The sequence below is a fragment of the Fundulus heteroclitus genome, chromosome 23 (genome assembly GCF_011125445.2).
Source record: "Fundulus heteroclitus isolate FHET01 chromosome 23, MU-UCD_Fhet_4.1, whole genome shotgun sequence".
Taxonomy (NCBI): domain Eukaryota; kingdom Metazoa; phylum Chordata; class Actinopteri; order Cyprinodontiformes; family Fundulidae; genus Fundulus; species Fundulus heteroclitus.
Genome location: NC_046383.1, coordinates 22,398,035 through 22,417,413, shown reverse-complemented (window position 1 = coordinate 22,417,413; position 19,379 = coordinate 22,398,035). Strand labels below are relative to the sequence as shown.

The window sequence follows — 19,379 nt, the reverse complement described above, 5'->3', positions numbered from 1 at the left end:
TACATATGTGGCATTAGAAGCTAAACAGCTTTTTTATTATAATTACCTTATTCAACAAGGTACCCAAGGTACAAGTCTTTCAATTGTCTGCTTTTTTTTTTTAAAGCTCACACACCTGGATTATAAATTACAGCTGCTGAGGGTTAGATGGGCCTCGTTGTTCCCAAATATAACGAAAACCTTGTCAAAAGAATTCAAACTCAACATTGTATTCATTATTTTCACAGCAAATGAAAGTTAAGTCTTCAATTTCACATCCTGATTGCCTATAGGCTACATAAAGACTTCTGGACTGAAACAGGCCTCGAGGAAGTAACAATGCAGAGTAACTGTTCTTTTTTTTTTTTTTTTTGTAACTACACCGCAAGACACTTTTTTTTTTTAATGCATGACACTTGTGACTTCTCACACGTTTCAAAGGGTAATGTGCTAAAACAGTTTATATGTTCTAACCTAATGTGACTCTTACTTGACTGGCATCCCACAAGAAAGTTGGGTGAATTTATAGCCTTGTGTGACCCTGCAGACTCCATCCTCTTTCCACTCCAGGCCACACAGTTTAACTATATTATTAATTAATACAACAACTGATTCTATATATCCATAACGGTATATTTCAGTAAATTATAACCATAGCCTGTATGTGTATTTTATCTCTGCTTGAAGACACATAAAACATCCCTGCATGTGATGCTTAGATTGCTTTAATTATGTCAAAAACTAGTCCTCTGTAGTCTCCCCCATACCTGACATTATCCTGTTCATGTTTTCTATTACATGCAAATGAGGAGAAATGTGAAAGTAAAGCTTTGTGCTTCCAAAGGGACTCTTGGTTAGACAATTTGCCTTCACTGCATCCCAGCCTGTTTTGAGTGCATCTAAATTTTGCAAAAGCAAGAGATGTCTGTGTGTGTGTGTGTGTGTGTGTGTGTGTGTGTGTGTGTGTGTGTGTGTGTGTGTGTGTGTGTGTGTGTGTGTGTGTGTGTGTGTGGGAAGGGGAGAAGCATTGAAGAGCAGTGCCTCTGTTTGCTTGCGTTAATTCCTCTTTTAAAGGCACCAGAGATAAAGATGTTGCATGAACCTGCAGAAAACTCAAAGTAAAGGTAAAATGTTTAATCTAAAGCTGCTGTTAGATCATTTCCTTATGCAGAGGAAACCTAGACAAAGTAACTCAAGATTTTAAGGCACAAGAAAAGGTCCTGAAACCAGCGTTTAACTCGGCTACTGCCAAATCGCAACAGATGTCCCAAGACACTTTACAAGGAAAAACAGGTCTGATTCAAACCCTATCATGTTATCTCCAAATTAGTGCTACATTTTGTGTAATGTCATGCAATATGGTCAGATTTAACTGATTATCAAATGCCAATAAACAAATAAAAAGTTAGCTGTTTGATAAGGAACCCCAGCTAAATGCATGAAGTCATTGACTTTGCCGCAATGTCTCCTCCTGAGAAAGCATGTGGAGACAGTAAAAAGGAAAGGCTTCCTTTTAACGGAAAGAAACATTCAGCAAAAAACAGGATCTGGAGACTGACTGGGGACAAAGGGAAAAAAAGAAAACAAGCGAAGAAAGAGAACAAATAACACATGGGGTGTACTTTAAATATGATATAAGGATCGTAAAAACAATTACAAAATTGGCTAATACATTAAGAGCTGATTAGTTTATCAATGTAGTTAATTAACCTGGACTGCAATATAACCGGAAACATCACAATAGGGTCTAAAGCAGGGATCCCCAACATGGTGCCCACGGATACCAGGTAGCCCCCAAGGACCACGTGTGACACCCACATCCTGTTCAAAGAAAAGTGCTATTTTATTCAGTTGCTCTTCCTTGTTAATCATACTCGTATTTACATAGATTTAAAAATGACAAAAGCAATAAAAACATATTTATATTACGTAAAATTAAGGCAAGGCAATGCAAATTTATTTATATAGCACATTTTAGTACAGAGACAATGCAAAGTGCTTTACATGATTAAAATATAGGGGGAAAAAAACAGAATAAAAGCAAGTAGGAATAAAATGTAGAAACAAAATCGAACATTAAGGTGAGCTCGGACTCTTGTAGTTCATAGGTCAGTACCGGTAGCCTTTTAATTTGACACAATACCAATGAAGTAGCTCTCAGTTTCAAAAAGGTTGGTGATCTCTGATCTAAAGATTCTGGAAATAATCTGTGGCACAAAACGAAAGGTGTACAATAAATAAATAAACTGATAATTTGCATGACAATAAATGTCTTCACTGCCAACCTTTTCCCTACACAGTGCATGAGAATTAACTCCCAAAACAAATTGAGCTGCTAAATCGTTGTAATGAGAGAAACACCCAGGGTGAAAGTTCTCTCATAAGCAGCTAAAATGATTGTAATTAATGTAAAGCTATTTCCCAACTTGCTGGAGCGTGTGCCGCCGAGCTTTACTCCCTTCAGACTGACAGCCGTTGGTTAGCAGACGGCAGTCGTTCCTTCACCCCTGACATTATCCGCCACCAGTGGTGGGAAGTAACAAAGTACAAGTACTTTGTTACTGTACTTAAGTACAATTTCCGTGTATCTGTACTTTACTTGAGTAGATTTAATAATGGATACTTTCTACTTTTACTCCACTACATTTAACAGTAAGTATCTGTACTTTCTACTTCACTACATTTCTATACAGCGTTTCGTTACTCGTTACATCCAAGACGCATTTCGGTTTTTTGATTTGTTCGTTAGTTTGAAAGTATCCAATGGCGAGAGCAGAATCAGTCCGCTGAACCAATCCAAAGCGGGAAATAACCATTAGGCCCTCCCTCAAGAAGAGCAGGACCTGCAGAATCATTAACTCCCAGAATGGAGTCCAAGGATGGTCATCCTCCAGAAGACCTGCCCCACCCATGGCCTTATTTAAAAGATTTCTTTGAAATAACTGGGTCAAAAAACGCTTCCTGGAGATTCCAATGCCGCCTTTGCCTTCCCCGAAAGCATGAAATTCTATCTTTCAAAAATTCACCATCAAATTTGAAAAAACATATTGAGGTAAGTTAAGTTGCTAAATGCTATCGATGTTAAATTAATTTGTGTTAGTGAAGTTTTATGTAATCTTAGCAAGCTTTTTGTTAACTCGACTGCAGTAAATAAATACGATTACTGTATATTGTTATAAGCTAGCATGAACTTGCAAGTAACAGTGATTACTGCGGTCGTGATCGCGTCTCCCGCCATGAATGTTACATATAAGTTGACGCTAAACTCCTTCACGTCCTGGTTATTAAATAAATGTTAGCGCCATTAAAATAATCTCCATGTAACAGTTACAGTTAAAACTAAATACGATAGGTACACTTAATGACATTATATAAGCCGTTAGGTATTATGGTTGGCAAGTACTTTTACTTTTAATACTTAAGTAGTTTTAAAAGCTTGTACTTTCTTACTTTTACTTAAGTAAAATAATAATGTGGTACTTTGACTTTTACTTGAGTAAATTTTTGTCTGTGTATTTGTACTTTTACTTAAGTACATTGTATGAGTACTTTCTCCACCACTGTCCGCCACCCATCTCAGTAACTCCTCATTCCCTGTTGCAGCATGGGAGATGAACAGGAAATCTGAAATACCAATGCTCGTTTATAACAACCTCGGATGAAGAAAGAAGTCAAACATCGCACTTGTGTAAAAGCATGTTCCCTCTTTTCTGTGCTTCCTTGTAGCGTAGGCCTTACTGCTGCAAAGACATTGGTTGAGCTGGTCTCTAACTCGCTGTCAGCAGAGTGGACTTTTGCTTTCATTTTAAATTGTCAGGGGACATAAACTGAAGAGGAACAGCTGCAGCGTGTGCTATGTATTCAAAAGGATTTTCATTTGCTGGACCAAAGTCGAAATATCACTCCCATGCAAATAGAAATGCGCAATAAAAGCCTGGTGGTTTCTGTGTGGTCACCATTGCTCTGTTCTTATTTTGAAACAGTCTGGTGATTAAAATGTATTTCAGTGGATTCTTGCCCATTTTACACACTTTCTCTGTCACCAGTGTGCAGACTTAGAAGAGCTCCAGAATCTTGTGTTCTCAAAGAAGCAATAAGGGAAGAAAAGATAATCTGCAGCACCCTCTAGTGGCCACTGTGTGAATAAATTGCTGACTGTAAAGACCGTTCATGACTCTAATATATGTATGCTTAGATTTTTTTTGTTATTTATGTAATATACATAGGTCTAATATTGGCCTCTTTAGATGTTATGTGCCAAAGGAACAGGGATTTTGCGTAGAAAAACACAATTTTCCTGATAAAAGGGCAGGCTTCAGTACTCCTCTATGAGCGTGTCTTACTTAGTCTCAAATCTGTATATTTTTAATAAAAGTACACCAGTATTAGTATTTTAACCTAACAAAAAGTAAACTTTTTCTTAAAAAATACTGTACGTTGCAACATTGTAAAGCTTTCACTTATCTGCGTTTTAAACTGCCGTCGGTCCATTCAGCCGTCTAACCTGTTCTTATTTTTAGAACTAGAAAATATTTGAACAAATTTGCGTTAAAGCAGCACCCATGCTGTGATGACTAGCTATCTTTTTTACCTTTGAAACCAATAAACAGTGGCAGTGTTTGTGATGCCAAGTTCCAGGGATGAATTCATTTGCATCCTTATCTGTGTTTGTGATCAGTTCTCCCGAGCTTTTTTGAAATTGCAGAGGCATTTAGACCGAGAAGAGCAGAGCAGGACATCACACGAGTCTGCCCCCGGAGCGACAGTCCAGGTAAAATCAAGACATTTGAGCCTTGTAATAAATATTAAAAAAAATATAATAGTAATTGATTTGTGTAGAATGTTTTATAAGTATAAAACTGACTAAATGTTCTTTCCATTTAAGACTTAAATGTATCGTTCTTTGCTGACAAAATGATCAGAACAGTCAGGGATCTTTTGCTTGGACTTCTTGTTGGTAAAAACTCTTCCGATATGTGGTTATTCTTCAAAAATTCAGCATTTTGAGATATTGAGTGTTTGTTTGATTCTCTATAATCTTCTCCCTGTTCTCATTTTTTTTGCAGCTTGTGTTTGCTCTTCCTCTGCCACTGATGAGTGTAAGGGATGTAATATTAACAGAGGTATATATAAAAAAACAAAACAAAGAGAGTATTACTTATGGCCATAATTCTATCCCAGGATAATAAAAAGGCTCTCAATGACTTTTCTTACATTTCTGTTTTCTGTAGGCTGTTATCAGGGGATAATTAACATCACTATATTCAACTTCACTGACTATGGTAAGCGTATGGCCGTTGTACTTGTTTACTTTAAGATAAGAGCTGGACGTTTTACATGTGATGACACGGCCCATGCTGTTTTCATGTCAAATTTGCAATAAAAAGAAGGTCAGCGCAAATTTGGCAAACACAGGAGACTCCAAATCTAAACTAAAACGCATGTAATCATTCCATATAACTATTGACTGCATAGAGGAATGAGCTGAATAGGGTTGAATTGGTAGCGTTGTGGATTAGTCATTATTATAAATATGCTCAAGAGAAGTAATATTAACATTCAGAATTAATCTTAACAATATCCTTATCTGTGATAGTGAGCTGCAAGTCACAAACTTGCCTGATCCTTGAACACTATCACTGCTAAGCTCTTTTCCGTCCTAACAGTCTTCAAGTCGGAGGTCAATAGCTCCAAAGTGCCCATAAAGGAGGGTGATGAGGTAACCCTCGAATGCTCCCACAATATCCCTGATGGGAACCTGAACTATACCTGGTACAAGGATGAGACCCAGACTGGACACCACGGCAAAACATACAATATAGAGAAGGTCCTCTCAGGTGAAAATGGCGACTACAAATGCTGTGTGAGCACCCCATGTGGAAGCTGTGAATCCGAACCATTTAATATCAAGACAGAGAGTAAGTAAATATCCTGACTCTAATTTGACTCTTAAAATGCATTCATGACTTTTGCTGAATTAATTACTGAAGCGCATTACAGGTTTTAATGTATGGGGGTGAGGAGAGTTTAACAATTTTAACTTATATTTTCCATGTTTTGTTTTTTTCCTCTATGACTCATCATTTACCATCACTCAGACAACTCAATTTTGATCTTGGTGGTCTGTGGTGTTTCAGCTTTGGCCCTCGTCATAATAATGGGGGTGGCAATGAAGATTAAGCTTAAAAAGGACCAGGGTAAGAGCTTTGTTTGGATGGTTTGAGCTTTGGTTTCTCCTCCTTTCTCTTTCTTTTTAAAAAGTTTACTGACCTCACCGGCGCAGCTGTAGTCTTATTTTAAGAAACAAGGCTGCAGTCGGGAGTATAACTGCACAAAGACTAAAACGTGGGTAAACACCTGCGCTCCCTCTATGCAAACATAGTAAAATTCCCAGAAGCTCACTGACAAAGATGGTTTTTAATAACTTTTTTACATGTGTGCCGTCTCTTGGATACGTATGAGTACATCAATGAAAACCTGCAGAAGTCTGAAAATGGAGTTCTCATAAAACTAAAGTACATGCACAAATATGGTATGAATATGCCTCTTACTATCTGAAGGTATTTAAATCTTTACCAAACAGAGCAAATTTATGGAGCTGACCAGCTGATGCTAAATTAGATAGAGGGTTATTTTGAAAATTGCACAAAAGTAGATAGAGTTTTAGGTAAATTGAAAAGTTTTAGGTAAATTGAAATTGAAAAACAACACACTTTTTTTCTTTTTTCTTTTTTTTACAATTCAATCTGGTCCATCAAAGTATTTCAAATACAATTTAAAGTCATTCAGACTCTGGCTGCTAGACGATGGCCAAGTGCTTTTATTATGATCCCTGGTAATGTGTAGAACATGCAATGTTGGGCCAGTTCAACCTTAACAAGAACAGGTTCTTAACCCCTTTATCCAGATTAAATTAATTGATTTATGTCTATAGTTCACACACCTAAACACTTTGAACTGAGTTCAAAGCTCCAACTTAAACTTTCTCTTGTTAATTTATCATGTTTTCTGAAAAAAGCTCAAATATATATATATATATATATATATATATATATATATATATATATATATATATATATATATGATGTTATTAGCAAACATATGGATTAGATAATTGCCTCCCTCCCCTTGTCTTTACTCAGCTGAACAGAATTTTAAAATGGCAGAATTTCCAAAACAGCTGCTCCCATTTTAAAACTTTAATATCAGAGTAGAAAATGCAAATATATATATTGATAATAATGAATAACTATCAGATTCTGATTATTGGACTTTTCTTAAACAAAATGTATGCTCCTTTTTTAACATTTCTAATAACTACAGGCAGAAAATCACAATAAATTCAGGTGGTCTTTATATATTGGCCATAAGGGAGTTAAAACACCACAATGTTCGTCTTTAATAAACTATCGAGTTTTTTTAAGTAGATTAGCTGACAAAATCTTCAATCATGGCAACACCTTTGTTCTTTCAGTTACCTGTAGGATGGTCAGAAAGAGGCGCTTAAACCTGCAGCTAATCAGCTCATCTCTGCTCCATCTATAACAAAAACAAAACGTTTTTTTTGTTTGTTTTTGCATTTGGTTTAAAAATAAAATCCTACATTTTATTTGACAGTTTGAAGGGTTGGAATTTGAGCCTTCACGACATGTGAAGCAGAAGCCAAAGGCAGCATGGTCGTGTTTATAGCAAAGAGAAGAAGCAAAGGCCTAAACTACCATTATAGGTCCTCTAAAAAGCTAAACTGTGCTTGCATACAGACAGCCAGCAGACACTGAGTCCACGCCTTAAGACGAAATGCTCCTGCTCTTTCTCTGTGAAATATCCAACATTAGTCTCTTTAAAAAAACCACAGCAGCCTATAAATGTTTTGTTCACACCCAAAGAGAGCACCATTATATGGCGTTAAGATGGATTGCGTTACTTTTTCTTTCATTGCCTTAAAACCATTATTCAGGTTTCAAGTTCTCAAAAATGTGAGCTGCACTCATACCTAACACAGAGAATATGCATTAACAGACACCCCAGATGCATTAAAGGGGACAAATATAATGTGAAATCCAATTTTCTTAGCCCTTAAATAATGTTATTGTGGACTTGGAGTCTCTAGGAGTGCAGAAAAGCTCAATATAGTCTCTCCAGGTGCTGCATAGATATCTTTATATTCTACTTGGGTCATATTTTCAATCTATTTAGTTTTTCTGTTCTCTATTATATTTTTTGAACAGTTACATCACACTATTTGCTGCAGAGCTGCTAAACAAGGTCATGGACTTCCAGCTAACCAATTTCACAAATTTTCCATTGTTGTTTTCTGCTGTGATTTTTGTAGTCCAAGCTGAAGGATGCCCAAGCTACAAGTCGATTAAGTCAAAACACAATTATTACACCGTCCCCCAGCAAACTACAAAAATGGCCGAACGTGGTGGAGTGTGACGCTTTGCAACAAGAGGGGGTGTAGCGCCTCCATTGAATTTAAAGAGGCCGCACCAAAATGAGTTGCCCCACAGATGAACCTCAGAACAGGAGTAAAAGAGGGGCTGTAGGGGCACAATAATGAGGAATTCAAACCAAAGCATTGCACTTCCACTATATATAGACCACAACTGAATGATTTAAATGTAAAAAGAAGAACTTAAAGGAGATCTAAGTAAGATATTTAATGTAAAATCAACCTAAATCATCCTCATTTCTCACCTGGAGAGGAAGTAACATCTCTTATAAACAATCGGTCCTCTCCATCAATAATGTCTTAGTCACGTTTTTCTCCTTTCAAACCTAGAGGTACGGTCCAGAACTACTTTGGTTCAGAGTGTAGCCCGTGTTTACTTCCTGGTTCCTGAGCCAATCACATGAAAGTTCCCAGGGTTCCCAACGCAGAGCGCAGCATTTGGTATTTTATTTTGGCAAAAGAGCAGCAGCCTCCAAACATGGAATTAAGTTAGAGAAGTGGACCAGAAGTAGAACAAAATACAGTATCATATACCTGTGCTGTGGAAGTAAAAATTCAAAAGAGTTTCACACCGTTTAAAAACGACAGATTAGACTGTTGTGATTGACAAGCTGTTGTACCGATTTGAACCACAAGGTGTCAGTATTACTTATGGCTTCTTTTTAAAAGCATATGTCATGTCCCCTTCAAGATCAGAAGCAGTTTGGAGAGGTTTGCCAATATTGCTCCAAAAGAGGTTAAGTCTGTGTTTCAAATTAAGACAACAATGAACAAATGTTAATGGTTATATTATTATAAAAGCAGTAGTCAGTAAGTTACATTATTTTAGCAGCAGTTTGAATGTTTGCTGTTCTTTTTTTTTTAAAGCAATAGGGTAATGCACATTTTTTGGGGGGTTTAAAAACTGAGGTATTTTTACTCAAACATACCATAGTGTGAGAGTCTCATACTGTTGTTTTTGTACTTGTCATGGTGTAAAGTGAAACCTCTAAAGAGAGTGTTTCCATTCAGACACAGCCATATAGCTGCTCAAAGAGGTCCTTTAGAATACATGAAAGAAATTGAACACATAAATAGTAATACAGCCATATGCAGCCCAATTTAAAATGATATTCTTGTTGCCTTATAAAGCACCCTTCACATACTGCTGTTACTACCAAATGTTTTAACTCCAGCACATCCACAACAGACTGGAGCTCAGAGTAGTCATTAAAATGTCCAGCAAGTGAAGCAAATTGTTTATTTTTAGGACTTGGAAAAGATGACAATTGATAAAAGATTTTGTTTATGGTTTTTAGATGACTTGTTTTACATTTAACTGTGACATTGTATTTTTTTACATTTCATTTTCTGTTTGAATAAATTACATGCTGTTAATTTTTAGGCGTACATCAGACTTTTTAAAACTCCCCTTTTAAACACTTTTTTTTTCTTAATGCACTTTTCATCTGTGTTATTTCTCAATCCTTATCAGCTGGTGAACAAACAAGTATTTAACATTAGCAGCGTAAGAAGATTTATGACATCTATGAGCTGACACTCATTTGTCCTCTTGCCTGGAGCTGCATTGTAAGATAAGAGTTTAATTTGGATTTGCGTGTGTTTTTTAAACATTAAACTGGAACACGGAGACTAAACAAGCTAGATATGACTTGGCAGTCAGAGACCTTTAGAGGTCATGGTTGACTAATTCCTTTAGTTATGGTTTGATTCAGCTTTTCTGTTTCCTCCCATTGTCAGTGTTTTTGTTTATACAGAAGAGATGGATGTTAAAATGACTGCGAACCTTAGAGCTACATATTTTTGAACTTGCCCGATGCTCATTAATCAGTGTGACCTTATTTATGCCTTTTGGCAGCTCAACACAAGGAGAGGATGAGGCAGAGGCAACAAGATGCACACAATGCTGGTCCAATACCATTTCCAAGAGGATACTAAAGGAAACGGCCTATCGCAGTCAGCTGTGATAAATACTAAGCCTTGGTTCATAATGTACATTTAATGTGTTTTCTTGTTAAATAAATAGTCTCTAGTCTCAGTCTGTCTCACTGATGGCAGATTACAAGGACTCATATATTAAGAACATCTCTAGTTTTTATCGTATATTTCGAAAGAGGTTGTCGTCAAACTTCTCACTGGGTGTAGAAATAATGCATATGTGCAAACTAATTAGTTAGGAAAATGTTGTACATTAAAGTGAAGTAGCACAGAGGGGATGTGTTTAACAGACAAAGTATTTAGGAGGTAAAGAAAGGCATAAAAAAAAACAATAATGTAACTGAAATCTGTTTGCATTTCAATAAACTTTTTTGCTTGGTGAAAATTAATATCAGATTTATTCCAAATGGATGGTCATTAAAAAGATTGATCATCCTCATCATGGTATCACTCAAAACAGAAGCATGTCTTTCAGGGTAATAAAACTGTCAACACCGTCACAACCTCATAGTAGAAAAACATACTGATGGTAAGAGACACATTTCTGAGCTTTTCAATGCTTCAGTGGTCACTGATGGGGTCATAATCCAGAAATGGAAATATGATTGTACCACAAACTGGCTTTGACCAATTATCCCACAAGATTTCTTAACAAGTGATTCAGAACTTTGTTGTTTTTCAAAGAAAGCACTGAAACACAATTCCCTTAATGCACGCTCACTGTGCAAGACTCCACTGCTGAAGAAAAAGCATATGTATGCTTATTTAAGGTTTTTGGGAGAAGATATGGCAAAATCAATAAAGTACAGGTAGAATGCGCTTTCAGGAAAAATACCACTATAAAAGCATCCTATCGTCATTAGGAGGATGGAGTATCATGGTTTGGGGTTTCAGCATCTTTTACTGGCAGACTCTTAATTGAAGACAGGATGCCGAGAGAAATGCACTGGGACATTTTCATAAGCATATGCTGCCATGCATAATGTACTGAAGATAATTTGATTGTGATTATTTTTTTATATAATTTCAAACAGTGCCAAGGAAATTGTCTGTGGATTTCAGAAAAAATTATCTGCTAGATTAGTCCAGTTTAATCAACCAACTTGTAAATCTACAGACAAAATCAAGGATCAGAGTTGATGGAAGTCGTCCCTAAGACGTTGATGATTTGAAGACCATTTGTGGGAAATAATGGGCCAGAATCACACCTGATCAATGCAATGAAAAAAAAATTCCTATCCAGTAGACATTGCATAGCCGTTATTAATAAAAAAAGAGCTTTTTATTTTTTTACTATCACCCGAAGAACATTTCCAGGATTAAAGGACTGATGTCCCAACGAGATCCATAGAAACTCATCCATGCTTTTATCTTTAGTCCTTACACTGACTCCCTGTAGCTCATATAATAGACTTTAAAATACTTCTGTTAGTTTAGAAATCACTGAATAGCTTAGCACCAGAATACATTCAAGACCCATTGTTGCTGTATCAACCCTGCAGATCACTCAGATCTTCTGGTTCTTGTCTGCTCTGCATACCCAGAACCAGAACCAAACGTAGAGAAGCAACATTTAGTTTCTGTGTGCTACAAATCTGGAACAAACGTCCAGAAAATTACAAAACAGCTGCAACACTGAGTTCCTTTAAATCAAGAGTGAAAACCCACCTGTTCAGAGTTGCTCGACCCATAATAACAGGAACACTGACCATCATATTTGATGTGTATTGATGTTGTCTCTTGATAAAATGGAATGTTTGTTACTGGTCTCACAACCAGCGACCGTTTTGATGTGTTTATGATGTCTCTATGTTTTCATGATGTAAAGCACTTTGAACCGCCTTGCTGCTGAAACGTGCTACACAAATAAAGTTGACTTAACATTACATTTATGTAAGTGTGTTCAAAACATAGTCCTAGTGTAATTCCACTGTTTGACACAACTTAATGTATGTATTTACTTTTTATTTTCTTTTGAATTGTATTACTCTGGCTTTTACCAATGTGGTGAATCTTATCTCTGTGGGTCATGTAAAACATATTAACAATAAAAAAAAAAACAATGTTTGAAACACCTTTTTTCACCCCGCTGTATGGACGGTTTCTGTGACATAACGCTACGTCCGCGTTGGCCCCGTTTAGTTGAGAAAAAGAGCCTAGAAATGTTTTAATCCAGATACAGGATAGAGATTCCCACTAATCCTGCTGGATGCTCTATTCACAGGAGCACACTCTACACAGAGCAGCTTAACGGTGGCTAGCCTGCAATGGATATATTGAACAATAAATCTATCCACTCCCCCTCTAAAAAGCAACCATATGAGGAATCGGACTAATGAAAGCAGAAATAGTCTCCTGGTTCAACTCTCTGATTTAACCCTTTAATATTTACACGTTATCCCCGTCTACCCCTAAGTCCTCAAAGTGTTCAGAGTATCCTCGCATTAACAGCAGCCATATGGGTCATTTTTCCCCCCAATCTGCGTATGCGAATGGCTGTTTATTTAGCTTCCTCCTACAGCAGGTGGCAAACGGATAATCCAGGTAAAGCCACTGCAAAGTGGAGATGGAGGGATGGACCAAGGAGCGGGGGGAAGGGAGAAGGATGGAGCCGCCTTTGCATGGATGGCTAGGGCTAATTCTGGACTCCTAATCCTAGTCCCCATCCACCCTCCCCTCTTCCTGCTTGCAGTGGCACTAAGGAGCTGTTGACGCCCAGGTAGACATTATCACTTACACACACACACAGCACTTAACCTAGACAAGTTTTCTGAGAAGGGGAGCGGGTAAAAAAAAAAAAAAAAGCACTGTTTGCGGGTTAATTATCCGGATAGATACTCTGCGTGACCTGGACTGCTTACACACCTGTGTGAGTGCCACTGGAGAATGTAGCTGCAGCCTGCTAGCCAGGCCACAGGACACGCACCAACATGGGAGAAGCTCAGAAGGTAGGTGATCTGATCTGCTGCAGCAGGACTTAGAAAGTCAAATGTGAGCTTATTTGTTTCCCCTCGGGCTGGTTTGGCTTTTTAGAAGACGAACCAGTCAGGATTTTTCCTTCATTTTTTTTTCCCCCCCTGTATCGCTCTCAGCCAGGCTGGATTATCCAAATTCCTCAGGTTGTGTCAGTTCATCTCTAATTATACCGTCGCGTAGGTCTCCTTTGATGTGGAGTTAATCACACGAGCACCGTCACTTACAATCAAACGTTCAAAGCTTCGGTTGCGTCTTGTCAGCGGCGTGGCAGTCGCGCTACGCCGTGCGAACTGTTGTGCAACCTTTCAGACTAATCACATTAAAAGAGGGTTCTGTCGCATGGATGGGGCATCTGATGCCGGAGCGTTTCTAAACGAAGCATCAGATTAATAGTTCTCAGAATGGGTGGGGGTAACCCACTCTGAAACTTTGAAAATGAGTCGGTGGGAGAAAAAAGAGCTTTGACCTCAAATCCGAGAGAGGTCAGCGGGGTTTCATGCGTTTTCAGGTAGAGGCCCTGTTTGTCTTTCTTATTTAGCCGTTTGACTGTTTTATAGGGATCACAAAAGTGGTTAATCTCAGTTTCTGCTCCTCAGATTCCCACTACAAGTACCGAAAGATGCCCTGTCGTGTTACTGGTGTGAACTGAGCTCATTTCTTCTCCATGTCTTTCTCTCTGACCTCCTGTCGCTCCCCCCCTCCCCCCCCCCCCCCCGACGCGCGCCTCCCTGCAGGGCTTACTGTCTGTCATAGAGAAACTGAAAGGATCTACAGATCAGGAGGTCAGGATAGTGCTGCTGGGTTTGGACAACGCAGGCAAGACCACGCTGCTGAAAAACCTGGCCTCTGAAGACGTGAACACCATCACGCCAACGCAGGTATGAGGAGGTCATTGGGGGCGAATTATATGCGGGGGGCATGGTAATCAATCATGGCTTCTCACTTACAAAGTGTGTGTGCTTCTGAAGTTTGGCGTCTTTTTAATGCCAGCTTTCTCGTGTTGTAATCAGACGTTTTAGACATTTTTTTTGTGGATGCGGTAAAAGTACGACACATGGATGTCATCTTCCGTTAAAAAAAAACCTTTGATCTGAACATAAACCGTGTCTTGATGTGTATCTCCCCAACACATTTTCTTGTAAGATATACTCGCGTGAAGCCGAGTTCTCCTCTTCTTCTTTTTTTTTTTTTTCCTTTTTCCATCATCTCGCTCTGATGCAATTATCTAATCGCTAATGCCATTATCTGACGCCCTCATCTGACTCTTCCAAGAAAATAATATGTGATGCGCTGCCAGGTCCCGGACAAGTGTGACGGCTCTTTGGGCCGGGAGAGGATGTCGACCAGTAAGACGCGGCGACGGTGGCCGTGAAAGTAAATCAGACCTGACACATCAGCCAATACTCTTGGCTTGATCCTTCTGGTCTTATCCTCAGATTTGCTCCTCAGCTGCCCCTCGGGATAACGTTGTTATCCAACTTTGCCAAAGAGAAACACAGGGCGAGATGTTATGAAAAAAGGCGGCGGATTAACACGCCTGACTGTGTCTCCGTAAATGACTAAAGCACACGGCGCTCTCTCACATAACATGGTTGTAACTGAGAACAACAAAGCAAAGATTAGTCTATTAGTTAAACGTTTTCAGAGGCCTTGTCTTCTATTTACATCTATTTGGAATTGCAGGCGGTGATGCATTGCTCTCTGTGGTTTCTTCCAGGGCTTCAACATAAAGAGCGTGGCCTCTCATGGCATGAAACTCAATGTTTGGGACATTGGAGGACAGCGGAAGATTAGACCCTTTTGGAAAAAGTACCTGGAAAACACAGACCTCTTGGTGAGGCATATTGATTTAATTCAAGTCATTCTTAATTTTTTTTTTTACAACTTGACTATTAATAAAAGTTAGTAATGTGCATGGAGGTTAATGTCCATATGAAAAAGCCCTTTTCTGTTGCTCTAAGATATATGGATTCATGGCAGCTTTTTAGATATTTAGGATCAAATAAAACTGTACTAGCACTTGCAGATTTAAATAAAGTTAAGTAACTGAAGTAAATGTAGACAGCATGTAACGCATTCTGGCTTCTTAAAGATTACTAAAGTTTGACATTGAATACATGGTGTTACTTTTCAGTAAATAAAAAAACCTTGATCTGTCTTTTTTTTTTTAGATTTACGTTATTGACAGCGCAGACAAGAAGAGGTTTGAGGAGACGGGACTGGTGAGCTTGGAAATACATTCTGACCCCCCCCCCCCCCCCCAAAAAAAAAGCATCACAGTGTTTTAACATTCTGCTGTTTGACTTTTTATGACATCTTTCTTTACATAACATTCCTATTCAATTATCTACTTCATAACATTTATATTACATAAATATGCAGATCAGGTTTCTAAAAACTGGTGAAGATATTCCCTTCGGTTTTCCTACTGGGTTGCCCATTTTCAATCAAATCTACGGGAAAAACGTAAAAAAAAAACGACAATAATAAATGCAATGTCTTGTCTTAATGTACAATGTCCTCTATTTTTATTCTATTCTATTATAGTTTTGCGGGGTTGGAATACTAGAGGTCAGAAATCCCAGCACAACAAACTCTGCTTGGACATAAATGTGTCCAAGGTCACTTTCCTGCTTGTGGATTTTTAAATCAGATTTTTAAGTCTGGTTGGACCATTTATTTTCTCTAGTGATAGCCACGTGAAATTATTATTTTGTCAATAAATGACCCAATTTTCTTTCGTTGCGCTATTCTTTCCATTCTAATCATTGTTTTTTTTTCTGACTCCTCTGTTTGCTTTCATATGTTTAAATGACATTCTTACCTGCACATCTAAGCTGCCTGGAGAGTAACTTTGATTGAAAGGTATCATGAATTAATCTGGTTGAATAAAGAATGATCCTAAAAGCACTTATTGGCCACAGGTCTCTAACCAATGCTGGTCTTTAACCAATTAGAGACCAGCCTGAAGTCACATGGCCGCTTATTGAAATATATATGATCAGGTCTACATAAACCAAAGAACGCAAAATAAACCTGTAATGGAGTGGGAATGCTAAAAAATCTAAAGTCAGACACATCTTACGAGACAACAGATGCAATAGTTACATTTTATTTTTTTAATTTGTGTTTATTGTCTATACAATTTTTTCCTGCAATTTTGATGGGGGGTTGGGCACTACTATACCCCTATTAACAAGCTACCACTGAAATGTACCCGTTATCTCTAAATAGAGCAGTAAAAAAAGCTTTAACAACCAGAACGGTGTAAAACAAAAACAGAACACATTGACGGGGATTAGAAAGTTTAAATAACATGGCTGCCCTAGTATCTATTGGGATGTTTGTGAATTCACCCATAAAAACCTACAATGATAGGGCGCCATCAGAAAGCAATTTCTTTCGTCATTTTCTGGACACAAAACTATCTCACGGGTAATTGTTTAATACAAACTCAGATATTGTTTTTATATAGTTCTGTATACATATTTTCTTTCCGGCAGTTCAAGGTATTTTCATATATTTTCACCGTTCTACATAAAACTTTTCCTCTTGTCAGTCTGCATGACTCACAAAGGCTGTCTGTGCAGGAGCTGTCTGAGCTGATTGATGAGGAGAATTTAAAGGGCGTTCCTGTGCTCATCTTCGCTAATAAGCAGGATCTGGCCACAGCATCACCAGCCAGTGAGATCGCTGAGGGCCTCAACCTGCATACGTACCGGGACCGCGAGTGGCAAATTCAGGCCTGCTCGGCTGTGTCTGGGGAAGGAGTTCAGGTGAGGAACAACAACTACTTATTTAAATTTTTTTGGTCGCATTTCAACCACAAATTTCTATGTGTTTCTTAAGGATTTTATGGAACAGAAAGCATACTACACATAGCACTTCATATTTCTAAAGTGGAGGGGAAATTATTTGTGGTTTTCTTACAAGTTCAAAGCATTGTTAGGCTACAAAACATTAACACAAGCTTTAAAGAGTAGTGTAGGAGCTAAGCCGATGCTCAAAGCCACTGGAGTGTTTTTAAAACAGAATCTTATGGTTGACACGCATTTGCCGGGGTGAGATGGTAAATAGGAAAATATCCACACGCTGTTCTTGCAGTTAAAGGCCAATTTATTCTCACTTTTGGTTGCTTATAAAACGAAAGATGATACAAATGGCCAGCTGTGTGTGTGACAGTGTTTCCCGGTGAAACACACACCCGTACACACATCATTTCCTTTCTTATATAGACTTTGTACATATTGGCTTCTACAAGTAGTTTTCAGTCCAGTCTGAAATACAAATGGTATGGGTGCAAAACAAGGAGGACATGACATACCACATAAACCTACAGACTAGACAGGGAGAGCATTAATCAGAGAAATCTGTATGGAAGAGGGGAAAGAACAAAGCTACAAGACGCCACCAAAATAGAACTTCTTGGCCTACATGGAAACACGGTAGAGGCAGCATCATGCTATGGGGACACTTCAGGATGAACAACGAAGCTGGTCAGAGTTTATTGGAAGACAAGGGGAAGCTAAATATGGAAGAGAAATAAATAATAGACTCTCAGGAATGAGTAGGAATGAATAGAACAACCCTAAAGGTGCAGGCTGAGCTGCAATGGAATGGGTATAATGAAAGCACACTCATGTGTCAGAATGGCCTAGTCAAAGTGTGGACATAAAAACAGATGTTTATACATGCTTTACATCACATCTGATGGTACATCTGAATTTGCAAAGAATAAGCTTGTAAAGACGTCTTTTAAAATATTTTTAGCTGTGGTTACACCAAAAGATGGTTCTACAAAGTACTGACTAAAAGTATCCTGACTTCTGTACTTTTCAGATTTATATTTGTAAAACCCTTTTGTTTTCAAAACCATGAACTTTTTCGCTTCTTGCCAGCTATGAGCTACTTTGTGCAAGCTTGTCACGTAAAATCCCGATAAAGTACGTCAAAGTGTGCGGTTGTTATGTGGCAAAGCGTCAAAGCGTTCAACAGGTGTGAATGCTTATTTCCAAGGAATTTAGCATAATGTTATGACAAATCAGAGCAGCAGCTCTTTTCAGAGCCCATTTGAATCTGTGCTTTAAAATTATGTCCATACACAATTTATATTTCAATTTTACCAACAGGATGGCATGAACTGGATTTGCAACAACATTGTGAACAAGAAGAAGTAAAGAACCATCCCAAGCAACTCCAACCAGGACCAAACAGAGCACCGGCGTCGCAAAATGGGATTGACATGTTTCCCTTCGTCTAATTCTGATGCATCCAGCTCACCTCATAGATTGCAATAACTTGTTTTTTTTTGTGAATTGTTATTTTTATTAAGATTTTTCAAAGGTAGTTGATGCAAAGAAGTACCTCTAGTTCTAAGATGTATTAGTATTTTAATGTACTATCATTATTTTTGAAATGAAATGTTTCTGTTTAAACCCAAAAGATACCACTCTGTTGAAACTGTATGATTTCTTTAACAATACAATAACCAAGGAAAGTGTGTAGCCATGCAGTAGTAGTGTGTGTCTGTGTGTGTGTGCGTGTGAAGCAAGCATTTTGACAATAAAATTAGTCATTTCTGTTTTTTGTTAATTGTTTTCAAATCAAATCCATCTCTATATAATCAAAGTGTCTACGTATTTAGCTCGGCACCGCGCACAGCCAAGTGATGTCAGTGATGGCAAGGAGCTGCATTAATGTCAATGTATATACTTCACTATGAAACAATTACAAGCTAATCTGACAAGTGCTTACATTTTGCGGTGAGAAGGAGACAAACTGAGCAACAAGACTTTGAAAAAAAAAAAAAAAAAAAGACAGTTTAAAATTACACACTTACGTGGCATAGCAAACAAGATATCAAATCTTAATGGCATAGCAGAGCAAACAGTGCAGGAAATTACTACACACGTAGTGAGACTGAGTCATTTCACCAGAGATTTTATTTATTTTTTTACCTCCCCGGAACATTTTATATGGTAATTTTGGTACTGTTACGTTGAAGACTGCCCGTCTCTCTCCAGCATTTCTGTTT

At 38.0% G+C, this 19,379-nt stretch overlaps 1 protein-coding gene across 3 annotated transcripts; it reads left to right on the top strand.

Moving 5' to 3' along the window:
* The first annotated feature begins 13,044 nt into the window (after window positions 1-13,044).
* On the top strand, window positions 13,045-19,139 carry arl3l1 (ADP ribosylation factor like GTPase 3, like 1). 3 transcript variants are annotated; one of them, XM_012850585.3, is made up of 6 exons: window positions 13,052-13,317; window positions 14,080-14,223; window positions 15,063-15,179; window positions 15,517-15,567; window positions 16,936-17,121; window positions 18,475-19,139. In XM_012850585.3, the coding sequence occupies exons 1-6, from the start codon at window positions 13,300-13,302 to the stop codon at window positions 18,520-18,522; spliced, it is 564 nt and encodes a 187-aa protein (XP_012706039.2). In that variant the 5' UTR covers window positions 13,052-13,299; the 3' UTR covers window positions 18,523-19,139. The 3 variants fall into 3 exon arrangements, with proteins under 3 accessions (XP_035983236.1, XP_035983235.1, XP_012706039.2); XM_036127343.1 differs by lacking the exon at window positions 14,080-14,223 and having other exon boundaries at window positions 13,045-13,317; XM_036127342.1 differs by lacking the exon at window positions 15,517-15,567 and having other exon boundaries at window positions 13,048-13,317.
* Window positions 19,140-19,379: the final 240 nt, after the last annotated feature.